At 43.4% G+C, this 27,729-nt stretch overlaps 1 protein-coding gene across 3 annotated transcripts in view; it reads right to left on the reverse strand.

Moving 5' to 3' along the window:
* Positions 1-27,729, reverse strand: part of ATP9A (ATPase phospholipid transporting 9A (putative)) — a 93,369-nt gene that overhangs the window by 701 nt on the left and 64,939 nt on the right. For all 3 annotated transcript variants that reach the window (XM_053394276.1, XM_053394275.1, XM_053394274.1), the window contains exons 16-27: positions 24,826-24,918; positions 24,100-24,183; positions 18,909-19,079; positions 16,239-16,337; positions 13,590-13,679; positions 13,338-13,482; positions 12,325-12,389; positions 11,036-11,191; positions 9,088-9,152; positions 7,198-7,306; positions 7,018-7,075; positions 3,853-4,056 (exon numbers count right to left, since the gene is read on the reverse strand). In XM_053394276.1, the coding sequence (XP_053250251.1) occupies positions 3,853-4,056; positions 7,018-7,075; positions 7,198-7,306; positions 9,088-9,152; positions 11,036-11,191; positions 12,325-12,389; positions 13,338-13,482; positions 13,590-13,679; positions 16,239-16,337; positions 18,909-19,079; positions 24,100-24,183; positions 24,826-24,918 (1,339 nt within the window). The remainder of the gene's footprint in view (positions 1-3,852; positions 4,057-7,017; positions 7,076-7,197; positions 7,307-9,087; positions 9,153-11,035; positions 11,192-12,324; positions 12,390-13,337; positions 13,483-13,589; positions 13,680-16,238; positions 16,338-18,908; positions 19,080-24,099; positions 24,184-24,825; positions 24,919-27,729) is intronic.

A 27,729-nucleotide genomic window follows, 5' to 3' on the forward strand; every position in this document is an offset into this window, starting at 1 on the left:
ATTGTATTTCACTCTTAATATACTTCTAAACTGAAATTGTATTTCAGTTCAACAATTACTTTGATAAAATTCATATTTTGTTATGCGCAAATGGCTTTAGATACCTATTAGGTCCATAAATTACCATATAGCATTTATTCAACACAAAAAACAGTGACAATTTGTTGTGGGCAAAGGACAGCTGGACATATAATGGGCCCCATTACCTTCAGTAGCTTAGGGCCTCATCAAACCTAAATCCGGCCCTGTTTCTGGGTCATGTGGCCAGCATAACTAAACCGTTTCTGGCGCAACGAGACACCATGACAAGTGCCAGAGCGCACAAAAATGACATTTACCTTCCTGCTGCAGTGGTACCTATTTATCTACTTGCACTGGTGTGCTTTCAAACTGCTAGGTTGGCAGAAGCTTGGAGAGAGAAACGGGAGCTCATAGATTCAAACCGGCGACCTTGTGGTTGGCAAGCCCCAGAGGCTCAGTGGTTTAGACCACAGCGCCATCCGTGTCCCTATTTAATAAACATGCTTATTTCAAGGAGTCCAGCTGTACATTTAAAGCTAACTGAAATCATTTTACTACCCAAAAGTAAGATGGGCTTTTGCAGGTGGTTCCTCTACTTTGGCAGCTTAACTGGAGTACAACTGTGAGGTGCAACTTAGAAATGTTAATGAGAAGCCACCAAAATGTGCCCCCCTCCGCAAGCACAAGTATTCAATGTCGGCCAGGAATTGTTTTTTTAATAGATGCAGATATAAAAAGGAACACATTGAGGGCTCCAGCATATTTATTACAGTGTTGCTGTTGTTTCAATACAGCATTTCGTGTGCTTATTGTTGGGATGTTTAAAGGTTGGGGTTTTTTTTTACCCTTAAATAATTAGTTTTCAAAATTTCCATGTGTAGCATGGTTTGTTAAATGTATTGTTCTGCTAAATATATATATATATTTAAGCAAATACATGTTCAAAGAAAGGAATAAAGTAATGGAATGCTCACACTCAGTTTTCCTCCAACTTTGAAGGGACATTTATGTATATTATGAACTGAACATTGGAAAATGCCACATTTTCCTGGAAGTCCCATTGATAGCAACAGACCTAACTTCTGAGTAGACAAGATTGTATTGTTAGAATACAGTATCAGAAGTACTTTTCTTAGCTTTTTTTTAAAAAACAAATTTGAGAAGAAAGCACAGCCCCCTTTCAAAGCATACTTAAATGCCCTTAAAAAAAATTAAAACTGGGTGTAAACATTCCATGAACGAATTTCATCAGTTCCACTCTGATGAAGTAGCTAAATGCCTAAAGTCCTGTTTCAATAAAATAATTTCAGGTTAGCTGTAAAAGTGGAACTGGATCCTCTTAAAACAGCAATGGAATCATACTAAAATACAGTAAACCATTAAAAAAAATCAAGCTTCCATATTTAAAATGCGATTGCTAAAATACAACAACAATGTTACTTATGCTTTGAATTTCTAAATGAAAGTTGGTAACTAGGAGTAAGTTTTCAATCTTTGCAGAAAGCAAACACTTAAAGTTGAAAGTAAACTGACAAGAGTGTCACACTAAGGTCTTCAAAGGGGGAGAAATGAATCTTCAAAGTTGAAGTTCTGGAAACACAACTTTTAATTCAGCATTGACAGCTGCATATTTTGGAATGGAGGTAGATATATTGTTTCATTGCAATTTTAGACCGCTCTGCAAATTAGCAGTTATTTTCCTTACGTTTCCCCCTGTTCTGTCAGCCCTTCCATGACTTCCTTTTTTCCATTTCCACTGAAAGATTAGACTAATAATGGATGCAAAAAAGAGACCTTAGTAGGCTTTTCTATATTACTACAAGGAGAGGGCTATTGTTAGCCATCTCTAAGATCTGTGGTGAATTCTCCCCACACTGGAAGAATGGCACACACAACTGATGGACTATATGCAACTAGCCGAAATGACTGGCAGAATCCGAGACCTGGGAGAAGAGGCTGCGGAAGAGGATTGGAAAAAATTTAAGGACTATTTACAAAAACATTATAAGATATATGAATGTTAAAAATTTGCTAAGGTTTGAGGTAAATATGCTTCAGTATTGAAATTCGGAGTTGATAGAAACAAAGTTAATGATTGAGAAAAGTTTTAATTTCAGAGTGAATAATTAGATGAAAATACAAAAACACAGGAAACAAGGTATTAATTTGCTGTTTATATTTATTATAAAGAATGCAGGGATGGAGGAGATGGGGAAGTCCAGTGGATGATGAAAAAAAAAAAAAAAGACTTCGAAAAATGAATTTTTTCTTGTTTAATTTCTTTTTCTTTCTGTAAAACCGCTTTTGTTGTGTTATTGATGATGGATTTAGATTCTGGAAAAAAGCAATAAAAAAAATTTATAAAAAAATAAAAAAAAAAAAAATAAGATCTGTGGTGAATTCTCATGGTGGTGGCCCCATGCCTCGGGAACAGCCTTCCCTCTGAAGTGTGTCTCACCATGACCCAGTTGTCATTTCATCATCAGCCGAAGACTTGCCTCTTTGCTCAGGCTCTTGGGTAACGGAGAGGTACATCGGATTGGATTTCTATTGTGGCTGCCATTTTACTTGTATGGAAATTGTGTTTGCTGCTGTTAAATATTATTGTTTAATTTCAACTGCCTGTATTTGGCACCTTGGAATGAAGGGTGGCCTTTAAACACAGTAAGCAAATGAATAAAATATGTTGGCTACTGTGGGGGACAGGCCTCTTGGTCTGATACAAGAGGGCTTTACTTATGCTAATGTTTTTATAGGATAGGGGTGACTCCTCTGGAAAAACTTACAACAGTAGCTTATAACTTAGGGTAGCCAGGCGTCCCTGGTTCCTGGGGACAGTCCCCAGATTTGCAAATCTGTGCCTGGGAAACGTGGCAATGGCGGCAGTCTCAGCAGCCTGGAGCCAGCCTGGTAGCGCAGTTGGCTCTGGCTGGCTTCAGGAGCTGCTTGCTGCTGCTGCCACTGCCGTAGGGTAACTGGGGACATCCGGTGGTACAGATCTCTTTCCCCCTTCCCCCTTTGTTTTGACAGATTGGAGGCGGCTCGGGAGTTGTGGGCGGGCGGCCGTTGCCCAGGAGGGGCAGAGTTTTTAAAAACTGGGCAACGGCCACCCGCCTGCAACTCCCAAGCCTCCCCTGATCGGTCAAAAGAAAGGGGGGAGGGGGAAGGAGATCGGGGGAGGCTCAGCAGTCGTGGGCGGGTGGCTGTTGCCCAGTTTTTTTAAAAAAAACCTCTGCGCATTTATGTTTCACAGGGTGCAAAAGAAGGGCTTTGCACCTTTATACAATATGCATGTGTGCGTGGGCACAGGGTCTTTTGCCTCACCATCCCCACTACTGACTCCTTGTTGCTACTCAGCTTTAATATATATATATATATATGTATATGTATATATGTATATATGTATGTATGTATGTATGTATGCATGTATGTATTTGTGTGTGTGTGTCCCCAGATTCATTGAAAAAAATCTGGTAACCATATTATAACTGCCCATCACCATCTTGACCTATCAATGGGCTAATGAACGAAATTGACTGTCTTGGCAGTCTTGTAGATCACAGGTTTTCTACATCTGCTCTAACACCAATTCATCACTTTCTTTGCCCATTACAATTCATGGGTTTGCAGTTGAACATTTGGAGCGTGGAATGTAAAATCCACATGGCACCCTGCTTGCTTTCAATATTGAAGATGGTCAGTTCTTTAATTCTAGCTGCCCTAGAGCCCGTGCCTTAAATCCATTTCCAAAAGTACCTTGGCTTCCAGAAGTAGCCCTGGCTTTACATTTGACCAAAGAAGTTTTGAGAAATTCAGAGCAACGGCTATTACCAATAAACTCGTGCAAGAAGACCAGCGAGGCAATGTAGCAGGAAAGGCTGAGTAGTTCTGCCACTATCATGAGCCAATGCCACGTCTGGATTGTCAGCGCCACCATCAACAGCTCAGTGAGGATCAAGGATGTGAAGGAAATAGCCACAATGTGGACAAACTCAGATTCAAAGAGCAGCAATGCGCCATACATAATGATGCTGCCTGCAAGTGGACGAAAGAGAAAGGAGGGGTTAAATAAATTACAAAAATGTAAAAAATACAGTGAGTGGGTTGGATCCAGACTTTGAGCGGCCTCCCTGAAATCAGTGGGACTTGCTAGTCAGAGCTATGACCCTTCCATGAACAAGAAAATACAGAAGACTTCCTTCCTTCCTCTAGCTCAGTGGTTCTCAACCTGTGGGTCCCCAGATGTTGTTGGACTACAACTCCCATCATCCTTGACCACTAGTGATGCTGGCTAGGAATGATGGGAGTTGTAGTCCCAAGCATCTGGAGAGCCAGAGTTTGCCTATGCCTGTGCTAGACAGTATCTTAATATTATACAGTAGCTGTAGAGTTTTCAAAACACTTATTCCTATGACCAATTATATTATTAACCAGCATAATACATCAGAGGCGAGGAACCTTTGGCCCTCCATGTGTTGTTGACTACGCTTCCCATCATCCCTCACCACTGGGCCATGCTGCTAGGGTCAATGGTCCAGCAACAGGTTGGATGGCCACAGGTTCTCCCCTTCTGACATATTATCCTGGCTAACCTTACAAAAGCCCTGCAACTCGGTAGACCTGTAATAATATTCACACACTGAAGGTGGGGGCAGGTTAGGCTGAGAGAGAGAGAGAGAGAGAGGAGTTTGACCAAGATTTCTCAGTGCGTTCATGGCTGTGGTGAGATTCTGAAGCTAATTTTGTTACCAGTCTTAAGCATGTTAAGAAGTCTCAATGAACTCAGTAGGACTTCTGTTCAAGGAAACGTATTTTTTGAGAATGGTTAGGGAGAGAAAGATTGAGAATCACTTTGCATTCTACTTCTGGCTGATCTGAGAATAGCTACACAACGTCCCAGATCCTCAGCTGCAGACATAACTCATGTCATCAGCATGAGTAATCTGTACTGATGACTAATCCACAGACATCACATTATGCTTGTTTGAAGAACAATTCTACCAGTGACTCAAGATCAAGCCATAAAACACAGACCCAGGGAGTAAATTTTCCACCATCTGGGTACTGCTCAGTTTTGGGCCATCCCTGATCTTGAGCGATAACTACTAGCCAAAATTGCATGGTGTGATCCATCAAGGGGTGAGGTCATCTGACCAACAGAATGTAACAGGAGAAGGCTCTTGGCCTGGAAAGCTTTCCCACGATGTCTCACTCTTTCTGACTGTCCGGGAGCTGTGTGATCTCTGCGAAGGCCAAGACACTGCTCTATAGTATTGATTTAGCCCTTGAAAAGTAATTGCTGTTGCAGCCAACTCTCCAATTCTTCTCTGACCCTCTTAAAATGTAATAGGTTCCTGGTCCTCCTTTTCCAATTAAAAAGGCAATCAATCAACTGGGTATAACTTAGCCCCTCTGAATGTGAAGCTAACTGATGGATAATGGCTGCTATGCAGAGTGAAGGGTGCAGAACAGCTTCCTGGGAAGCCGTTATGGTCCCCCCTGCAACACTCACTGATGTTTTTTGTGAAATTACATCTAAAGCATTAACCGCACAGCAAATCAATCCTGAACCTCACACTGAGGTTCTCAGTTATGTCTTTTCTCAAAATTACATTTATATCCCAGCTTCCCTCCAAATAGGTCAGAGCAGAAAACACATACCCCCAACTCTGTGAGGTAGCTAATAAATAATAATAATAATAATAATAGTTATTATTTGTATCCTGAGCATTTGACTTTGTTGCCCCAGCCACTCTGGGCGGTTTCCAACATATATCAAAACATAATAAAATATTAAACCTTAAAAAGCTTCCCTATACAGGGCTGCCTTCAGGTGTCTTCTAAAGGTTATATAGTTATTCATCTCCTTGATATCTGATGGGAGGGTGTTCCACAGGGTCCCCCCTAATATTCTTAAGAGCATCTCTTCTCCAGTCTCCAGAGAGTAGGAGGTAGAAACAGGTCCTCCTTTCCTTCACTCTGCAGTTTTAATCTGAAATCTTAGATGCAGTACTGAGCCCAGAGCTCAGAAACTGCTTGCGCTAATGAAATTCCCTGTCGCAAAATGCGCCTTGAACAATGGGAGTTTTGAACACTGGCACCAACACTTTGAATTGTGCTCGGAAACGTGCTAGGAGCCAATCTAGGTCTTTCGGTGTAGGCCTTTCAATGTAGCCCAAGAATGAGTGACTGACCCAAGGTCACCCAGTGAGTTTCATGGCTGAGTGGGGATTTGAACTCTGGTCTCCCAGGTCCAAGTCTGACACTAACATCTATACCACGCAGAGAAGGGATGCATGGAGAGTGCTAATGATGACCTGGACATGGCACAGTAGGGTTCAATGGGAGCCTCTATAGAAAGGCAGCATGAGCAATTCACTTAGGCTGTAGCAGAAGCAGTAAGCTCCTTGTGCTCTGTGCTACTGTGACTGGTTTGCTGGAGGAGGCACCTGTTGCCTTAGTCTTTGCTGAGCTGCACTATCATTACTGTCATTGGCCAGATGGTGGTATTAGAATGGACCACTCAACAGAGGTCAGGTGATGTAAGGGCCAGATAGGGTTCTACCCAGTCCTACAAAGCTGTTGATCGTGGCTTGGTTCCTTGGCCTCATTGCTCAGGTAGACACAGGAGACTGAGCTGCTTTTGTCTTTAGACCACCACCATGACAGCCCCTCTGCACGCTGCTCTCTGCACATGGAGGAAGCAGGATTGCAGCCAATGTCTGGGGAAATCTGAGAAGCCAGAAGGAAACTGAGCAGGACTTCCAGTGGCCAGGGAATGAGCATGTGTTTGTGTAGATATAAATCTCTGCAGAGCTCATTGCCTCTCTTCCAAACCTATAAAACCCATAATTTATTATGCACAAATATTCAATTTAGTAGATTTGCTTATTCAAGTCAGTGTTTGTTGTTTCCACCAAATCTGGGAAAATATGAGATTTGAACAATTCATTTCAAACAATTCACTGAGAGGTACCTGGACAGACAGTCTCTTACCTTGGTAAATACTTATCAAAACCCATATCAAAAATGTCTTGTACGATAAGGGCCTTCCCTAAAGAAATGAAAGAGGACAGGGAAACAAAATGAACGTCAGTCTGGTGCACATTTCTGTATGTGATCTTGAGCATAAACCTGAAGACAAAAGATGAAAACACAACACAAGATGTAACAAACCTTCAGAAGATCTTTGTAGAGTTCTGGGTACAGCATGGCAACTTCTGATTTGACATCTTTGTCCAGCACTAAAGAGAACACTGGAAACATAGTATAGAGTGTAGAATACCTGAAAGCAACAACAGAAGAGATCCCCAATGATTTCCACATGGATTCAACACCTCCTCTCCCACCTCGACAAATCTGACTGAGGGGTGGCAAACATAAGCAGAATAGGGAGAGTTGTTTTTGTTGGTTTCTACATTTCTCTATGCTGTCTCTCGCAATTGAATGTCATTGGCCACTTAAAGGGTTTGGGTTCGACCCAGGATGAGATCAGCAATGAAGTTTAAGCCTCTTCTCACCTCTCCTCCTCCACAGAGGGTTGTAACCAATGCAGTACCAAGTAACTTGGTAAGGCAGTACAAGGATTCTTGCTTGCACAGTAGAACTTCTCCCCCACAAACCCCCTAAATTTGTTCTGGGGGTTCCCCCGCCCTCTGGAGCAGGGTGCACACACAGGGAGGAGATGGGAGGAAAAGCTCCATTGTACAAGCAAAAACTCCTTTGCCAACAGAATGAGTGCATTGGATACCACCCAGAGCTTCTTTTAAAAATGTTTGCTAGTAGCCACCACTACATATATATGAGTTCCATGCACAGACATGCATTTCTAATTTCATTTCTGCCAAGGCTAATAGCCCAGATCCCAAATTCTGGCTAATCCACAATCCCATGTATAGTCAGTTTCCCTGTCTCTATTATCAGTGTACTGCATAAAATAATTGGAAGGCACAAAAAATGCATGGGTGTCATAATTAAACCCCACAAAACCCTCATTTTTAAACAGCCTTGAACATTCATATTCCAGGAGATGGAAGTGCATGCTTCAGGAAAGGAAAAACAAAAGTGAAATGAAAGCTCCTGTTATAAATAGGATATCATAGGAATTTGCCACATCAGAATATTTAGCCACTCATACCAGTATTGTCTACTCTACAGTCTCAGGCAGAAGTCTTTTCCATTGTCTTGTCACCTGACCCCTTTAAATGGAAATGCCATAGATTGAATCCTGCCCCCAACCTTCTCCATCCCAGGCATGTGTCCTACTGCTGAACTACAACCCCACCCTGAGGCTGCTGTCAAAGAGCTGCTTCACATCTGAAATGCATCTCTCTCTCTCTCTAAAAAAAGTGCAATGTGTTTTATGTGCGATCTAAAAGCATAAATGTGGCAAACACATTTGCACAGCATAGATATCACACGGAGCCACTCATCAGGGGTTAGAACTAGCTGCTCTTCCCTGGCAAAAGCAGACTTTGAGGCATATTTTGTTGTGTTGCCGTGAAATGTGTGATGTTGTCTAAGACACAGGCCCTAACACTGAAAACCAATGTTTGCCAATGCTCAGCCAATGCTCAGTCTTAATTCTTCTGCTACAATGACAGACCTTAGGCCAGAAACATGTGAAGTGGGACATATGTATCTGTTGTGCTTTCTTGAATAAAAAAAGGGCTCATGTTAGAAAAGCATTGGCTGCCCAGGTTAATTTACTAGTTTTAAAATTTACATCCTGCTTTTCTTCCAAAAGAGGGACTTCTGAGCAAATTAAACCTTTTCTTCCTGGTTCTCAAATAAAAGTTGCCATAAGAGCTGAAATTGGTCCTAATAAGGTCCATGTGCTTATCATGATTGTGGGATTAATTGCTGCTTTGAAAATGTTGAGCCTTCAAAGTCTCATCTCTTATTCTGATAACAGCAGCTATAGCAGGAAGGAAGGCAGTCCGCATTGTAGACAGCGACACACGAGGATGTGAATGCTTCCAGACATACGAGGATTTCAAAACTAGCCTCCTTGCATTTCAGACTTCCTAGTTACATATTTTTTGGGGGGGAGTGTTTGGTTCTTACCCAATAATGAGGAAGCCCTGGTAGAGAGGGACGGATGCAAAGTAGAATACCGAAGAAAAAACAGCCTGCAGAACAAACAAAAATGGAAAGACTCTTTAGGCTTCGAAGCAAAGATGTGTTCAACAGCAATGATCCATCCTGATGGCTCACGTGGCAATAGGAATTCTGTGGCAATTCACAGAAGCGGAGCAAGATTGGAACTCGCCACTTGGGGACTGAAGGCAGACATGAGCTAAAAGTGATTTGAAGAAGGGATGCTCATGGCATTTAAACACATCCCACTTTATAGTTTCAAAAAGCTACAATGCTTACTTGACAAATGCATGATTTTCACTTGGTGCATTTTGTCAGACAGCCTGAGTACCTGGTTTTCAGTGAACACTAATCTACATGTTTTCTTTACAGTCTGTCAGCTGCAGGCTTTAAATCAGGGATGGGGAATCACAGAATTGTAGAGTTGAAAGGGACCACAAGGATCATCTAGTCCAACCTCCTGCAGTGCAGGAATCTTTCACCCAACATGGGGCTCGAACCCACGAACCCGAGATGAAGAGTCTCTTGCTTTACCAACTGAGCTCTCTCTCATCTGTGGCCTTCCAGATGTTCTTGGACTCCAGCTCCCATCAGCCGGTTGGCCAGCATGGCCAACAGCCAGGAATGGTGGAAATTATAGTTCAACAACAACTGTGGATTCCTATATTGGCTTTCCCGACGTACACACTCATTCCACGTTTTAAAAAATGTAGTTTGAGATACCTACAATGCCTGTTTGAAAAGACCACAGGTGACAAAGAAAAAGGTGCTGTCATGTGCAGGATTTAAAGCAGCACCTCTCAAACCATCTTAATTCTTAAAAAGCTATTGTTTCCACACGAGGAAGACTCAACGTGAGCTGAACTAGAGAGGTAGCAAGCTGTGCTTTAATCACAGAACATGCAGACTTGTGTTGTGCGTTCCATCCTAACCTATTCTCTCTCTCCTCAAAAGCAATTACTCCCATTGCCCATCATCTGACACATGCTTAAGTATCCTGACGATCAACAGGTCTGAAGTTTCTTTGGGACGCAAAAAAAAGGTCATGGATGTTTTCACAGAACTATTTGGACACCGAATTCAATCTCTGTCTCACTGTTGGCGCACATACAATCAAGATACACAGAGCCTTCACAGCTGGCCTTCAGGTACTATGGGGGGAGGGGAATGTCTATTTTCAAGTTTTTGGTAAGTTAAAAAGCAGAATTCCACGAATGACTTCACTGGAGCTTGCTTCTAGGTAAGCAGGTATGGGAATACAGTCTGCCTTTATGCTACTGGTTCTTGGATTTTACTGTTGTCGATTATAGGCTACCTTGTTGGGCTTATTTTTAGGTGGGAAACAAAATTAAACATCCATTTACAGTGGATAGTTGTCAGAGGATATGGCTATCAATGGCTATTAGCCATGATGGTTATGCTTTGTCTCTGCTCTTGCAGGCAGCATGCCTTTGCAAATACCACTTGCTGAGAAGAGTACGTGGGAACAGAACTGTTGCACCTAGGTCCCACATGTGGGCTTGCCATGGACATCTGGATGGCCCTTGTGAGACAAGGATGTTGGACCAGGTAAGCCTTTGGTCTGGTCCAGTCATCTTGACATTGGGTGGGTGGATCCATGACTCTGCTCCATCACTATAGGAACAGATAGGGCCAGCCCTGAGCCTTTGCCAACCGCAACCCCTTATTTATTAACTAATGGAGATTTTAATTGTGTTACTAACTGGAAAGCTTAAACCTTGCAGCTCCGATAAAAATAAGACACATTTTCAGTTTTAACAGCAGCAAGACGCTACACTGAATTGACTTCGTGACGTATTAGAGCAATGTAAAAATACCGTTTTTAACTTTTGGACATCAGTTGTCCTCTCTTAAACAGGGAGAAGAAAAGTGAAGATGCTGTGGTGTTACTTGCCTGCATTGTACTGATACACAAGCTTCTGTGGATCACAAACTGGCTGAGGGCTGCAGATCTTTTGTAGCTGTTCCGTCCATGCACCATCAGTAGCCGGCCCAGATGCTTAAACTGAGTGATGGAGAAGTCTGCTGCAAGGGAAGCTTGCTTTCCTTCCTAGGTACACCAAGAAATAATTAAGAAAAGCAACAACCTATCAGACCGCAAGATAGCAGGAAAACATATCCTGCCATAGGGAAGCAGATTCTGTGGCACCTGCCTCTCCCTTGCTCAGCAGGAGTGCCAGCTGTGGTCAGGTGGTTAAGCCCTGCCCTCATTATGAGAGGTTAGAGCTATGAAAGCAAGATTCAGAACCTTTATCACAATGGCCCCAAGACTCTGCTACAGCATCCTTTGAGAAACAAAGTGGTTATCTCTGGCACTTTTACAAAAGGGCAATAAGACTTTAAAAAACAATAAATTGCAGATATATGTCTAATGTGCTGTGCAAACCTATGTCTGTTTACTCAGAAGTAAGTCAAACTGTGTTCAGAGGGGCTTACTCCCAGGTAAGCATGCACATAATTACAGCCTTAGTAGTGTTTGGTCCATTTTTCACAGTTATTATTTACTGCTTTGTTTTATGGTTAGATTTTTTAGTCTGCCCTGCTTCCAAAGAGATTAGGTCGGTACACATCATTTTACCCTTTCATCCTCACAACCAGTAGGTTGTGGCTTGCACAACTTGTGATCTACCAAGCTGAACTATACCAAAATTGCTACCAAGCCAGCAATCAAGAACAGCAGCTCGCCAGAGCAGAACAGACCTCTTGCTTTTGCTCCTTGTTTGCATTCACAAACTCTTGGCAGGTCGTAAAATGTTCTAGGGTTGCACATTTACCAAGTGGTATCTTAATGTGGGAAACATACATCACCATGGGCAGAATTGACTTTGTCAGGAGGATAATTTCACCATTCCAAACCATGGCTTGTTTGGAAGCTGTTAACCACAGTTTCCTGGTTTGCACATAACAAGAAACTATGGTTAACTGTGGCTTCCTGGCCTGTGTCTCCATAGGTACGCAAGCAGGGAGTGAAGGAGCTATGCTGGGTGCATGGAGCTTGTGCATATACCAACTTATTCAGTAAGGATTTCATCGTGTAAACTAGGTCAGACACTCATTTCATCCCTTTTAGCAAAACAGGCTCCTTTTGTGTGCATTAGCTATCGATATAATTGTTGGCTTAAAACTAAAATGGTGAGAGAGAGAGAGAGAGAGAGAGAGAGAGAGAGAGAGAGAGAGACTCACCTTTCCTTCAACTCCAACACCACAATCTGCCTCTTGAATCATACTGACATCATTCCCACCATCACCTGAAAGAGGCAAAAAAGAAAAAGACCATGGAGAATCTTGCTGGAACACCAATCTTTACTTGCAGGGCTGTTCATCTTGATCACAAAAGAGCCTCCACTCTGGTATTAATGGTGCCTTGCAGCATTTTTGTATAGCAGGCGAGTGCAAGCGCTGGTGCTAGAGATGGATTCCTTGCTTTGGTGCAGGATCAATGAGTTTATCTCATATTGCCTGGCTAATAAAGCAAAGGCAAGTGACCCAGGGTAATGATTTCTGTGCTTCCGGTTAGTAAGTGATAGAGAAACTTGCATATATCGCTTTGCAGCAGGATATGCAAGTTTGAAATGCCCATGGCAGCAGGGGGCATATGCACAAATTTGTATATTATCAGGGACCTAGGCATGATGTCTGTGGTAAACCTCCTTGCCCTTATAAACCCAGCCACTGAGAATCAAGCCCGTTCTTGCCAAACCTTCTTGATCATGCAAGAATATGGTGAAATATTGGGGGTGGGGGGACACAGAACTGAAGCCTCAAAGGGAGGCAGAGACAACGACTTCCTTTGAAGTTACAGCATCTTCTGCTTTCAAGCGGTAGAGGGAGCCAAATCTCCTTGGAGACATTCAGCACCCAAGGGAGAATGGCTTTTATTTACGTAGTCTATGGAGGGAGGTGCCTGTTTGTGTGTGCAGAGAGCTACGTAGGCCTGAGTTGATGCGTATGGTTGATGGGGACCTCTGGCAGTATCTCTCGCACCTCATAGGATGCTGTTCAAGAAGGTATCTGACCATTATAGGGGATTTCAAGGGGAGCCAGGTGGGCGCAACCAGAAGGTGTAAACTGAGAGCCCCCAGAAACATGGCATTTAGATCACAGCCGCTCTGTCTCTCAATCTCTCCAATGAAGATAGGTAAAAATAAAACCACCCAGAGATGCCGAGCTAGAAAACGAAGCTGGAAGTGACCTACCCACAGCACAGGTCAGCTTCCCAGTTCTCTCCTGGAGCAAGCGTACAATCTGAGCCTTCTGTGTTGGGGCACATCTGCAGCAGACCACAGCTGGGCACTGGCAAGCCAATTCCATAAACTCATACTCGTAGTATTTCAAGCACACCTGTTCCACAAAACAGATAAAATAGTTACATGGATATAAACATTTCCCCCACACACACACCAGCAGCTCACCGGCTGCAATGGCTACCACGACAACCAGATTCTCACCTCCAAGGAATCGCCAGAAATCACTAGGGCACAGTCGTGCTTGCGGCGGAAGGCATTGAGTTCCAGGTGAGCTTCTCCACGGTTGGTGACCTAGGAAAGAGCAAACAGATAACCATAGGCACTCAAAATCATTCCAAGCAGATTTCTAAAATTAACTTGGATTTTTTTTAAAAAATCAGATTTATTTATTTTTTTAAAAGATGCTATGCAAAATTGCATGGTCAGGAAGTAATTTGGATCACAACCTCTGCATCACCCTTCCCTAAACATTCATAGGCTGCACTTCAATGAACACTGGGAGTGGCCGCCGGGACCACATAACACTGGTCCTGAGAAACCTGCATTGGCTCCCAGTACATTTCTGAGCACAATTCAAAGTGTTGGTGCTGACCTTTAAAGCCCTAAACGGCCTCGGTCCTGTATACATGAAGGAGCGTCTCCACCCCCATTGCTCTCGGTAGTGGAGCCTGCCCTGTGGAACGCCCTCCCATCAGATGTCAAGGAAATAAGCAGCTATCTTATTTTTAAAAGACATCTGAAGGCAGCCCTGTTTAGGGAAGTTTTTAATATTTAATGCTGTATTGTTTTTAACACTCAATTGGGAGCCATCAAGAGTGGCTGGGGAAACTCAGCCAGATGGGTGGGGTATAAATCATCATCATCATCATCATCATCATCATCACTCCTACGTATGTTTCACTGAAACTAGCAGGACTTTATTTGGAGCATGGATACTTTTAGTATTCTGTATGTTTTTCTTGGTTTTATTTTTTTATTTTTGTATTCTAACTTTCTGTAAGTTGCTTTGGGACTCCCCCCCAAAAAGAAAGAAATTCACATAATTAATAATAATAATAATAATAATAATAATAATAATAATAATAACAACACATGCACAGGATCAGGCCATTGAAATGGATTAGTCAGACTATTCCATATGTCAATATTGCATTGAACAACTTGAGGACTCGAGCTACTGAGGGTAAATTCTTCAAAGGTAATAGCCACACTACAAACCGATAACACTTTCAACAGGCATTGATTTCCTCCAAAGAACCCTGATAATTGCAGCATGCTCAGCTGAGAATTCTCTTGGGAGCTTCTCAACTTTCCCCTCACAGAACCGCCCGCCGGTCGGTTGTCAGCTTAATCCAGCCACTGTGGCAGTTTATTTCTTGGGGTAAAATCCCCCCAAAAGCTCAAGAACTTTGAGGTAAAATTGTAAAAAAAGCACAACAACTCTGGGGTAAAATCATTTAAAAAAAGCTCACTAAGTTCAATCCTTTAAAAAAGGTCAAGAACAACATTGGTTGTCCCTCACACATGTTCACTTCATCAAATCTGGCCCTCTTTGAAAAAAATTTGGGTACCCCTGGTCTATCTCTACTAGTCAGGCCTCCTCCAGACTGTCAGTATTTTGTAGGAGGGATACCAAGCTTGGTATGGTGAACTTTTGGCCCTCCGGACGTTGCTGAATGACAACTCTCGTTGGCCATGCTTACTAGGACTGATGGGAGTTGTGGTTCAGAAATATCTGGAGGGTCAGAGGTTCCCCACACCTGCCCTAGTGCAGCAAATCTACATCAAAAAAAGGAAATGGACTTTGTGTCACTAGGAAAGTAATGGGGAAATGCATTGAAATGAATTATTGAATTAATTAACAGGAATGAATGAATGAATGAATGATTAACAGGAAGATGGAAAAGCACCTCATAAGTGTTATGTACTGAAGTTCTCACCCTGGGCCAGCAGGGGGATACTGTAGATAGTTATGCAAATAAGGGATCGAAAGTGATGTTCAGTGATTGGATAGTTTTAGAAAATTGTTACAGTTACGTTGTACTGGAGCTCTATATAAGCAGGCTGACTGAACCCTTCAGTTCAGTTCAGTTCAGTTCTGGCCTCTGAATAAACAAGAGCTGTTTGAAGAATCGCTGTGTCATCTGATATGTTCACCTACAACTTAACAATAAGCATGTCAGGATGAATGCTCATTGTTGTGTAACACTCCAACCCCAAAGCAAATCAGAACAAATGTTCAATAATGACCAGATATAATCTAACCTCTGTGTACGCTTTGTGCAAGCAAATCAAATAAATTGGAGGAGCCCTAAATTATCAGAACACAGGATCAGTATTGGCTTCTCCTTTTGAATCTCATAACCTGTCCTTTTTCTGAGCGTCCTCAGAAAAGCATGTTCTCAGAGCATTTCCTCAAAGAGCTGGAGCTGAGTAAGATTAATGAAGACAGGAATTCTCAACCATATTTACATTGGTCACTAGTTAGCAAACCTATTGCTCTGTATTTTGCCTCTTAAGTTGTTACAGAAGGGATCCAAATTCACTATGTCAACCGTGCCTGCAGGAAAGAAATCATTTTATCCCAAGAGGGATAAACAAAGGAGGAAACAAGGGAGACTTTTTTCAGAATGTTCTTTTTCCACTATTAATGTCCAACTTTGATGTATTCATCAGATGGGTCTAGGTGTTGTGTAAATGCAACGATAGTCAGAGGAAGATTAGGTCTGCATAATATACTCATATTTTATTCTAACTGCACATTGGGGCTGGTGTAAATTATTCCCCTTGATTCATAATGTAGCTCCATGGACAAGTGCTAAGTAAGCTAGTTTTATTCATATTACTCACCAGTCTAAATATATGAATGTCCTGGGTCCTGGTTACCAGATGTGCATTCTTAGCTGTACACGTGGCTGTTTCTAGTTTGTCCCCTGTGAGCATCCATACCTACAATAAAAAAGCACCATTTAATATCCTGGAATCAACAATGATACAAAAAGGCATTCGACAAAATGCTTAGTTTGTAGGAGGTTTATCAGATACCCTATTTTTATATTTGTACTGGAATCCAGGAAAATTGGTGTGTGTGTGTGTGTTTGAGCTACTTTGTTTTTACATTAAATGAATCAGTTTGAGCAACAGTCTCGTTTAAAAATGGATTTTTATTTTAATTGGATACAATAGCTGAGCTACACATTACACAGTGTGAGGCTGCAGAACTTGGGAGCTGTACCACTTCACAATGTGGAGCTGAGGGTGTGTGTACACATTTTTCAATGTATTTGCATGTGAAAAAGCTCCATCAATGTAGTTAGCAAGCATCTTTAAGAGTGAGGGATTTCTATAACATACTGGGATCTGCGCAATTTTAAAAACAAATAACTCAAGAGTCAACCCAATGACATTTTTAGAAATGTAAAAGGTGTTGGCACCTGTGATTCAGGCATTCTACAAAGGCCATTTTATATTGTTCCCTGTGGCTACTGACTTCATACAGCAGCCTACTATTGTATAGGAGACACAGCAAGGAAAGTTTGTGGTGGCAGTGTGAAAAATGGCCCCATCTGCGCAGTGAGTCGCTTGTAGTCCTTAAAGAGACAGCCATCATGTGGAGAAGTTTAAAGTAACTTAATGGAGCTAGAATACATGCATAGGCCTTTAGTTAAAATATGTATAATTCCTACTAAAATCAAAGAGACTGTGTTCATCACCCACACTATACATTGAAAACACGTGGCTCCACCTCCAAAGAATCTTGGGAACTATAGTTTGTTGAGGGTACTGAGAATTATAGCTCTGTGAGGGGTAAACAACAGATGGGGATTCAATTTGATAACAGATGTCTAGCCTACATTGGGAAGACAGAGATAGCAGTTTAGTCAGTGTTACAGGCTCTGTGTGGGCAGAACAACAGACATTCCAGATACAGATATGGTAAGATGGCAGCCCAGCCTTTTCAGGTTAGGACAAACAGGACCTTGGGAATAGCTCAGAACTGAGACTGAACATTTTTAGCCTATCCTTTTCTCCCCAAATCTCAAAGGTAACTATCAAAAAGTTAATTTAATGTATGTAGGCACAGGGCACAAAATCCATTTCCAGTTAAAAACAGGCTAAAAACAGATAATGCTTTCTTAACCCCTTCACTTCCCATCCAGTCATGCTCATCAAAACCTAGTGGTAAATGGTAAAGTAAGTACAGTATAACTTATCAGCTCATTATTTGTTTTTTTCCAATTCTGCTCCCTCTGGTGGCCATTTCAATACAATTCACTGTTTCAGACTTTTTTGAAAAAAAATATTTCATACACCACCCCAGGAGCCTCAAGAGAAGAATTGTGCTAGGTAAGGATTCCGTGTTGCCCAGATTTCATATGTGCACCGAAGGCAGGGCAAAGTAGTCGAGTTTGCTTTGATCACTAAAGCAAACCTGATCACACAATCTTTGCCTTGCTTTCCTGTGTGCAGCAAAACAGCCCCCAAACCACATGGGTCTCCAAGATCATAGGTTGTGGCCCTTCTCTGGGTTCTCCACCATTGACAGGTGGGTTCCATGAAAGGGCCTTTTCATTGGTGGCACCCTAGCTTTGGATCACTCTCTAGGGAGGTTTACCTATCACCTACTTTCTGCTGCCAGACCTTTATAATTTCTTCTGTTTTATCCAGCCTTGGAACTTTTAATTCTGCTTTTACAGATGTGCTGCTTCAGCTAATTTTTATGTACAGGCGCCTCCCGTTTTGTGTGAATTCAAAAAAATGCTCTACAGTGCATGTGCGGGCTGTTTTTGGACCCAGAAGAGGGCATGGCGGGGTCAGGACAAAGGCATAACAGGGTGTAACAGGCTTATGTGCATTCTGCTGACATGACCAGAATGCAATTCCCTGCATAAATTAGGGGGGGGGGGTTGCCTGTACTTTAATTTTGTTGTAAGCCGCTCAGATAATTTAACTGAACAGCAGGCAATGCATCTTAAAACCAACCAGCCAACGAACACTCTTCCTACTTTTTTTTACTTCTGAACTCACATACTTGGAAAATTTCCAAACTTAAGAACCAAACACTCTCCTGGGTATCAAAGTGAGAGGCTAACAATGACAACTCTTCAAGCATTTACAGGAAACTATTTTTGTATGTGTCTGATAAAAACAGTTGTTATTTGATCCAAACATTTGGTTGTCAGGATGCCTCATTTTTCACAGCTCCCAAAGTCCTGTGTGTGTGTGTGTGTAATTTTTTAATTAAATTTTCTGTTTTACAATTTACAATACTCATTTTTTTACATCCTTAAGATATCAAGGACTTCCCATGGTTCATTTTACATATCATAAATCCCTGCATATCATAATATGCTGCCAGCTTTTTCAGCCACAAAATTCAGTGTTCTGATTACTGGGGAAATGCCCCCTTTTTTCCACAAAATGATGCTATAGTATCTCTCACTTTCTCTTGCCGTTGCACTGTCAGATTGGGGAGGCGAGGTGAACCAATGATGCTTTCCATTTGTGGTTTAGCCATACCTTCATGCCGGCATTTCTCAGTGTTTCCAGAGTAGGCCTGACATCTGCCTGCAGCTGATCCTCCACTCCAGTCAGACAGAGCAACTCCATCTCCATCTCCAGGCTCTCAATCACAGTTGCTACCTTCAGGGAACGGTCATGGACGCTGAGCTTTGCTTGGACATAGCGTGCCTGGCAAGGACCCGAGAGAGACATAGCCAGTCAGTATGAGATCAATCACTTTGCACTTCCATTTATTATTTTTTAATGTATTTTGCCTTCTTGTATCTGGTGATAAACTGATCTACGTTTAGATGGAGATATATCACAAGGTTGAAAACCAGATACCACTCAGCCCTCGATGTAGCTCAAAACATCCCAGAAGACCCGAGGCCATTCATTCGATTCAGGCAGGGAACTTTTTTCAGTCCAAGGCAGGGCTGGCCCACTCATGAGACAAGTTGAGGCGACTGCCTCAGGCAGCAGGATTCGCAGGGGCGGCACATCCCGATGTAGATCTTTATTGCCCCCTTGTTCCTGACATAGATCTTCACTCACCCCTTATTCCCTGGCGGGGAGGGAGGGGTGCCATTCTGCGGTTCGCCTCAGGTGCCAAAATGTCTTAGGCTGGTCCAAGAGCCACCTTCCATTCTGGGGAACCTTTCAGGGGCCACATCGGGGGGCAGAAGCAAAAGTGGGCAGAGCGACAAATGCAAATGATACTTTTGTACAGTAAGCTCGTTTCTATATACAGTGGTACCTTGTGTTACAAACACCTCGGGTTACAAACACTTCAGGTTACAGACTCCGCTAACCGGGAAGTAGTACCTCGGGTTAAGAACTTTACCTCAGGATGAGAAGAGAAATCGTGCGGTGGCAGACAGCAGCGGGAGGCCCCATTAGCTAAAGTGGTACCTCAGGTTAAGAATGGTTTCAGGTTAAGAACGGACCTCCGGAAGAAATTAAGTTTGTAACCAGAGGTACCAGTGTATACTCATATGCTCCTTAAAGGTAAAGGGACCCCTGACCATTAGGTCCAGTCGTGGCCAACTCTGGGGTTGCGGCACTCATCTCGCTTTATTGGCCAAGGGAGCTGGCGTACAGCTTCGGGTCATGTGGCCAGCATGACTAAGCTGCTTCTGGCGAACCAGAACAGCGCACAGAGATGCCGTTTACCTTCCCACTGGAGTGATACCTATCTATCTACTTGCACTTTGACATGCTTTCGAACTGCTAGGTTGGCAGGAGCAGGGACTGAACAGCAGGAGCTCACCCCGTCGCGGGGATTCGAACCGCCGACCTTCTGATCGGCAAGTCCTAAGCTCTGTGGTTTAACCCACAGTGCCACCCATTAAGACAAAAAAGGTGTATTATCAGAGCTCAAGGACACATTCCAGCCAGGCAAAAAGCACTCAAAGTGCAAGATAGGGGCACTGGGGGGTGTGGCTTGGAAAGAGTCTCAACAGCCAAACAGAGAGGCCCTTGGGGCCACATTCAGCTCCCAGGCCTGAGGCTCCCGACCCCTGCTTTGGATGGACTGGACAACCCCTGACAGAACAGGGTGGGAAATTGTTTCCCTCTATCCCGTTACTCACTTGGCCTTTGTCAACATGCAGGAGGAACACTGCAGGAAATACATTGGGTGGGGTAGCCAATGTGCTTTTAGCAATTTCCCCTCCCTCCCAAAGCCAGATGCGTAGAGACTGGCTAGGCCCGTGTCGTGAGATTCTTTATCTACTCAAAGAAGATGGGTGGGTGGTGAGCCAACTGGCTGCCATCCACGAGTTGATGTGGCCCCCAGGCTGCCAGATGGCTGCTTTTGCTACAGACTAAGAGCACTGCCAGACCAGCACCTCTTGGTCATATTTCATTTTTGTTTCATCTTTGTCCTCCAGTGCCCTGGAATAAATTGTATAATACCATCAGGGATGGGAGCATAGAAGGCAATGCAGGAAGATAGAGACATCAAGGGGGTGGGGAAAAGGGAGAACCAAGAGAAAGAAGAGAGGGTTCTATGCCAACTTCTAAATGCCTGATGAAAACTATTCTTTTTCTGCCAGGCTGATGCAGACAATTAAGGGCACATCCTTGCACAACGGTTAATTGATGTCTGCTTCTAGCTCTTTTATGGCTTTTAATTGCATGGTTTTACGTTTTTATTGCTGTAAACCGTGTTGATGCATTTCTTATGACATAGCAGTATTCCAGTCCCCCCTCTCGGCCTCCCTGATGTGGTCCTAAAGAAAGCAGAGCAATATGTTTGGCATTGGTTTGGCTGCAGGAGTTCCCGGAAGGAGGCGAACAAGATGTCATCTACCCACCTTAGGGGCTCGACTCCAGATTTGTGTAAGGCTTACTCCTTGACCTAGGGACGCGGGTGGCACTGTGGTCTAAACCACAGAGCCTAGGACTTGCTGATCAGAAGGTCGGTGGTTCGAATCCCCGCGACGGGGTGAGCTTGGTCCCTGCTCCTGCCAACCTAGCAGTTCGAAAGCACGTCAAAGCACGTCAAAGTGCAAATAGATAAATAGGTACCGCTCCGGCGGGAAGGTAAACAGCATTTCCGTGCACTGCTCTGGTTCGTCAAAAGCGGCTTAGTCATGCTGGCCACATGACCCGGAAGCTGGACGCTGGCTCCCTCAGCCAATAAAGTGAGATGAGCGCCACAACCCCAGAGTCGGTCACGACTGGACCTAATGGTCAGGGGTCCCTTTACCTTTACCTTACTCCTTGACCATTTCTTCTCCCGAAGATATCCCGCAAGGCAGCGGAGGTTTAGGATCAGAGCTTTCCTCCACTTAGATGGGCTACCTTCCCAGGTTGATGAGTCTCATCTGCCTCTCACTTCCTGCCACAGCACGTGATCAAACTGCTTTCTTGACCATTGCACCCACTATTGGTCTTGTCTGCTCAATCCACCAGAGCCTGTCTTCGCATGCAGGCTAAGTCTCTAACTCACCAAGGGTTAAGACCCATTGGCTACTCTCAACTGGTTTAGCAGGCCAGTCAAAGATGTTCCCAGGGTGCTGCCGCTACTATCGCATGCTGACAGCTTCCAGGAGCCACAGGTGAGAGCTAAGTGCAAGGTGGGGTCTAAGGAGGGGGCAAACTATGCCAGAAGGAGCAAGACCAGAGGGTCTACCCCTTCCCTAACACCCCATACACCCCTGGACTACCCTGGTAATAAAGGAACAGGGGCAGCTAAAAACGTCTCTGCAGACAAGAACTTGCACCTCTTTCACCAAGTACTACTAAAATTGTACCCGAGAAAAATAATAATAATGAGAAAGTGGGATGAAAAAAGTGAAAGATCACAGGATGTGGTGTGGGCTGCTGCATCCCTTTCTCATGTGAACATTGGCAGCCGAATTTGCAAAACGCTGCTGGCCTTGTACACACCCTTGTTGTCGAAGGAGTGCCTTCAAGGATATTTATAGCTAAATAAGCCATTGTTTGGAGCGGCTAGAAATTTGCCTGATGCTTGCCTGAAACCCTGCCTATTTTCAAAAGTAGAGCTCAATGCTGAGCTCAATGCATCAGTAGTCTGACTTAGTATAAGGCAGCTTTGTATGTCTGTATGTTGAAGATAGATCTCACTCTTTCTCTCTCTCGCCCCCTTTTCTCATCCTTCCTTCCAGCTTCTGCATCAGGGATGAGGAACCTGTGGCCCTCCAGCTGCTGTTGCAACTTCTTGTGTCTGAATCAAGGAACTCTGGCTTAAATGTCCATGAACAAAACAAGCTAGTAAGTCAGGATAGTAAGGAGAGGAAGAACACCCAGCTGCATCCACAACTTCACACACAGCTCAGTTATTCCCAAGGTGGATGGTACCATCTCCTGGAAGGTGGTGGGATTACCTAGGGGGCAGCAGGAGGGGAGGTATAAATGACTATCAGACGTTAAAAAGCTGGCATGGCTGGGTAAATTTCATCAATTTTGTTGCATTAAACTAGACCGTTTTCACTGGATTTTGAATGAATGTGCAATTGATTGTTACTGTTTTGTATCGTCGTCCTGTATTATTATCTTCCATAGTGGGGAATGCAAATGGTTATTATAAGAACAATGCTTTTTGTAAGGTAGGGGGCTCTGGGGTTGAGTTTATGGTACCAAGGGGGAAGCAGCCCCAAAAAGTTTGAGAACAACCACTGCTGTAGATGAACATCCAAACACTGCCAGAGACTAGCTTCATTGGGATGCATCAAGCATGAAAACACATTGGGGGGGGGGGAGAAAGGCTTTTGAAAACTGCTGTGCAAGTGACAATGTTCCTCTCTTAAAAGGCCAATGATTATAGCTGACATAATGTAAAAACAGCTCACAGCAAATTATCAAGTTGCGGGTGTGAAACTAGCTTCCTTCCAGTTTCACAACTGATAAGAAAGGAAGGAACAGAAGCAAAGCTTGAAGTGGGCAGCCTGCATATGATTTTTTAAATGTGCCATGTGAATGAAATGTTCATGTGGTCACCAGCTCATTCACTGTGGACTTTCACAGGAGTTTCTTTATTATATTGCAGTGGGTGGGTAGGAATTGATCAGAGCTGCCTAGTGCTGGCGCCTGGTTCAAACTAGCAAATCTGTTTGTCCCTTCGGAGCCTGACTCCTGCAGAGAAACAATTATGTTTGGGGGAAATAAAGTAAGTGAGGATACTTCTGGGGCAGTTCTTAAAACATACCATGTGCATTTGCCCCTATGCTACGCCGTCATTTTTTCCTGTAGGTTATTATTTATTCATTGAATTATTGTTGTGAAATTTTTGAGCCCCCCTTTCTTTTCCCATAAAATGCAAGGTGGAAAACAGTCTGGACATTAAAAATAACAACCCTGGAATACCAAATAAAGGATTTAAAATACTATCCATCAGAAATGGCAAATAATCAAAACATAATCATCAGATACCCACAACCAACTGGAAAGGCTTCATTTCTGAACAGCAAAATCTTAACAGCGATGGTTTTGCCAGCAGCGCCTGCCTGAGCTTTTCCACAACAATGGTGCCACAACCAGGAAGGTCTTGTCTCTCATGGCCATCCAACAAGTTTGGGAGTAAACAGGGGGGAATATGCAGGATAAGATGGTCCTTAAGTCAACGGGGTTCCAGAACATCCATAATTTTAAAAGTAAGAATTGGCACCTTGAATTGGAACCTAAAACCAACAGGCAAGCAAGTAAGATGACACAATACCAGAGGTAAACAAAACTGGCTTACCTCAAAGTCTTGATATTGTTCCTCAGTCAGGGATTTCTTTGCTACCACAAGGACCCGCAGCCCTTCCCTTGCCATATTGCCACACTGTGGAGGAGAAATTGCAAACTTGGTCAGGTCACATCTGAAGCTAGGGATTGCAAATCAGAGATCCTTATTTAGTTAAAATGTTTGTGGGACAGATCCACTTTGTGGGTCTGTGGGTCACTTCCACCTGTCCATTACTTTGACACGAGGTCATTCATCTTCCAAGGAAGGATTGGGAATGCCCTCTAACTCTCTTGGCTGCTCCTTCGCAGCCACAGTTTTACCTATTCCCCTCTTGGCTTGAGATGTGGGCCAGGTGGGCATGGTTGGGGGAGAAGAGTAAAATTAGAGTCCTTAGTGAGGGTTCCCCATGCCCAAGATAGGAGGAGATGGCAGTTTAGATTTCATAATTCTGTTCTTTCACGGAACAGTGTCATAATATTTTGCAGCCTTCCCCATGGGGGTGTGTGGTCCAAAACGTCTGGAGGGCATCAAGTTCCAGAAGGCTGCGATATTGCTACTATAGCTTCTCATTGTTGCTGCTATCGCTTCTCAACACAACTCATTGTTTTGAGAAGCAGCTATAATAGCTAAGCCACAGTCTCAGTTATTACCTCCCAAGGCAATGGTGTACCCCGTTTTCCCTGTACCACTTGACAGTCATTGCACCAAGTGTGGCTTCCCACTGGTGCATTTCCATACCTCTTCCTCTAGCCAGTCATTGTATTGAACAATTCCTGCCATCACCACATCAGCCCCTTTCATGTAGAAGGTTATTTCCCCTGTAGATTCATCCTGGAAGAGAGAGAGAGAGAAAGAGAGAGAAATGGTTCATAGACTATCTGTTCCAGTGCTACTGCTAATCCATGGTTGTCTGAACCTGGGATCGTGGTGGTTTAGCTCTGCACACCAACCAAGGTTTGTCCTATGATTTGCAGGTCATTGGGTTTTGAGGGGAGAGGTAAACCATGGACCTAAGTTCAGATAACATGCTAAGTCAAATCATGGCACAGCATCAGAACAACTGAAGAGGAGCAAAGCAAACACAATCTCTTCTCCCAGAGCCCATACATTTGAGCTAAGGCATGGTATGGCTTAGGATGGCATGCAGCCCAGTCCACCCACAGTTTCTAGGGGTTAGTACTAACAAGCATCATTAAATGGAATAGCTTTTTTCTGCTGTACCAACTGAGATTGCAGGAGGGTGCTCAGATGACTCGGTGCTCCTCCATACAATACAATTAATCCCCTACCTATGCAAAACTAGCACATCAAAGGGAAGGCCTAGACTTCTCCCTGACATGCTATCTTTCTATGGATGAGGCATTTCTTTCAAATGAAAGAGCACTCACTGACATGAGCCCACAACTCCCAGAAGCCCCAAGCAGTGCAATGAAGAAGCAGGTTTAGCGACTCTCATCTTCTGTTTGTGGGAACCAGGCCTTTGTTAGCAACAGGTGATATTGGCTTAAGTCCCAGGTTCATGTCAGATTCCCACCATCCTTCATGGGAAAAGTCACTCCTTTTTCCTCATTCCAATCGTTCTCATGCTGAGCAGAAAAAACATTACAACCAACTCATTTTTAGCTTAATACAATTTAACTAAAAAATTAATTTCCTTTTTATATGTTCACATTCAAAACTGGCAAATGTTAAATCACCAAAACAAATGAGAAAGATGCACATCTGTTCTGATTAAATCTGAATGGACCTGAATCTTGAGGTAAAATAGTGCAAACTGGTGCCACCTTATCTCATTCCTTGAAAGAGAAACCCCTTCCTCCCCTCACATTTTTTCCCCCCAGATGTGTGAAAAATCTTTCCCCATGCCCTTGTACTTTGGGGGTGTAAAGAAAAAAGTCATAATAATTAATTCTGCTGGTTGATAGACTGTCATATAGAATAATACCCCAATCTCCACTTCATGTAAGGTTTTACTCACTTAAAAACCCCCACCTCAACTCCAACAGATTCTGGAAATCCAATCTCACATCACAAATCTGTATTCACTGAATGTTAGAGCCAAAACATAAGGTTTCAGAACATTTTGAAAACTTCTGAGTTTCAAATTTGGACTGGGTTATGTTTAGTCAAATTTGGACTGGGTTATGTTTAGACTTGAGAGTCCCATGGACTGCAAGAAGATCAAACCTATCCATTCTTAAGAAAATCAGCCCTGAGTGCTCACTGGAAGGACAGATCCTGAAGCTGAGACTCCAGTACTTTGGCCACCTCATGAGAAGAGAAGACTCCCTGGAAAAGACCCTGATGTGGGGAAAGATGGAGGGCACAAGGAGAAGGGGACGACAGAGGATGAGATGGTTGGACAGTGTTCTCGAGGCTACCAGCATGAGTTTGACTAAACTGCGGGAGGCGGTGGAAGACAAGAGTGCCTGGCGTGCTCTGGTCCATGGGGTCACGAAGCGTCGGACACGACTAAATGACTAAACAACAAAAACATGTTTAGTCAAATTTAACTGACTGGTCTGCAGCAGCAGAAAAATGCTTACGAGTAAGCAACCCGTCTGCTTTCTCCTGTGTAGATCTCCTGGCTAAGAGGGAGCCAGCCTGAGACCAAGGGTTGTAGCCAATGTGAATCCTACTAAGAGGTGACCCATTTAAATTAATGAACCTTAAGTGAGTCATGCCCGTTAACTTAGCGGGTCTACTTTCAGTAGGACTAGCACTGGCTACAACCTTAAAGCTTCTGCTTAAAAACAAATTCTTAGGTAGTATATTCTTGCCAATCTGCTAGATGAGAACGTAGGTACGTATTGCAGTTTACAGCACGGCAGCAGCTAGTCCATATCGGTAGCATGCCTGCCTCTACCCCAGTTCATTCAAAAAGTCTAAGAAAGAGGGCAGCCAAAAGAGTTCAGGAGCACAAATAAAGCCGGTAGCTCAACATCACAATCAAGAGTAGAGGCTGAATTTGGAGCAAGGAACCAGATATGGTGAAAGACCCAACATGGAGTTAAGAATCATGGGCACTTTGGGAAGACTACAAAGTAGGCGAAATTTGTTAGGCCTCCCTTTTCAATAAATACTGATGGGTGGAACTCTCTATGCCCAATCCTTAACAGAGCCAAAGCAACTTCCTTTCTTACGCTGCATGGCAGAGATCAGTTCTGAACAACGATGTCTCTTTTAGCAGCTTGAAGTGTAGCTTTCTGGCCAAATCTTTTGTAATCTGAGCCCAGCCTGCAAGCTTCTGCAGGGCCACGATGTCCCATGGTTGCAACCCAAAACCAACATAAGCATGCTTAAGTTGCCCACTGAAGCCAATGGCCTTGCAGCTGCTCAAAACTGTGTTGGGATCATGGCCAAAGCTTTTGAAGAACTGCTGGATGCCATATTGTTGTTCAGCTGTGGCTTTCAACCTATTTCTGCAAAAGGGTCAACTGTCAATGTAAACACAGGACGATGTAAACTTCCAACTCTGAGAGAGGCCAGGAAAAAAAACCCCACTCTAAAATAAAAAGAAGATCCCTGGCATTAGTTAAGATAGATGTTTGCGTATAAAATGATTTAAACTGTTAAGAAGCGTTTTAACAACTTTTCGGTAGGAAACTGAGCAGAGACTCCACTTCCTGTGGTGTAGAACTA

Source organism: Podarcis raffonei, chromosome 6 (genome assembly GCF_027172205.1).
Source record: "Podarcis raffonei isolate rPodRaf1 chromosome 6, rPodRaf1.pri, whole genome shotgun sequence".
NCBI lineage: Eukaryota > Metazoa > Chordata > Lepidosauria > Squamata > Lacertidae > Podarcis > Podarcis raffonei.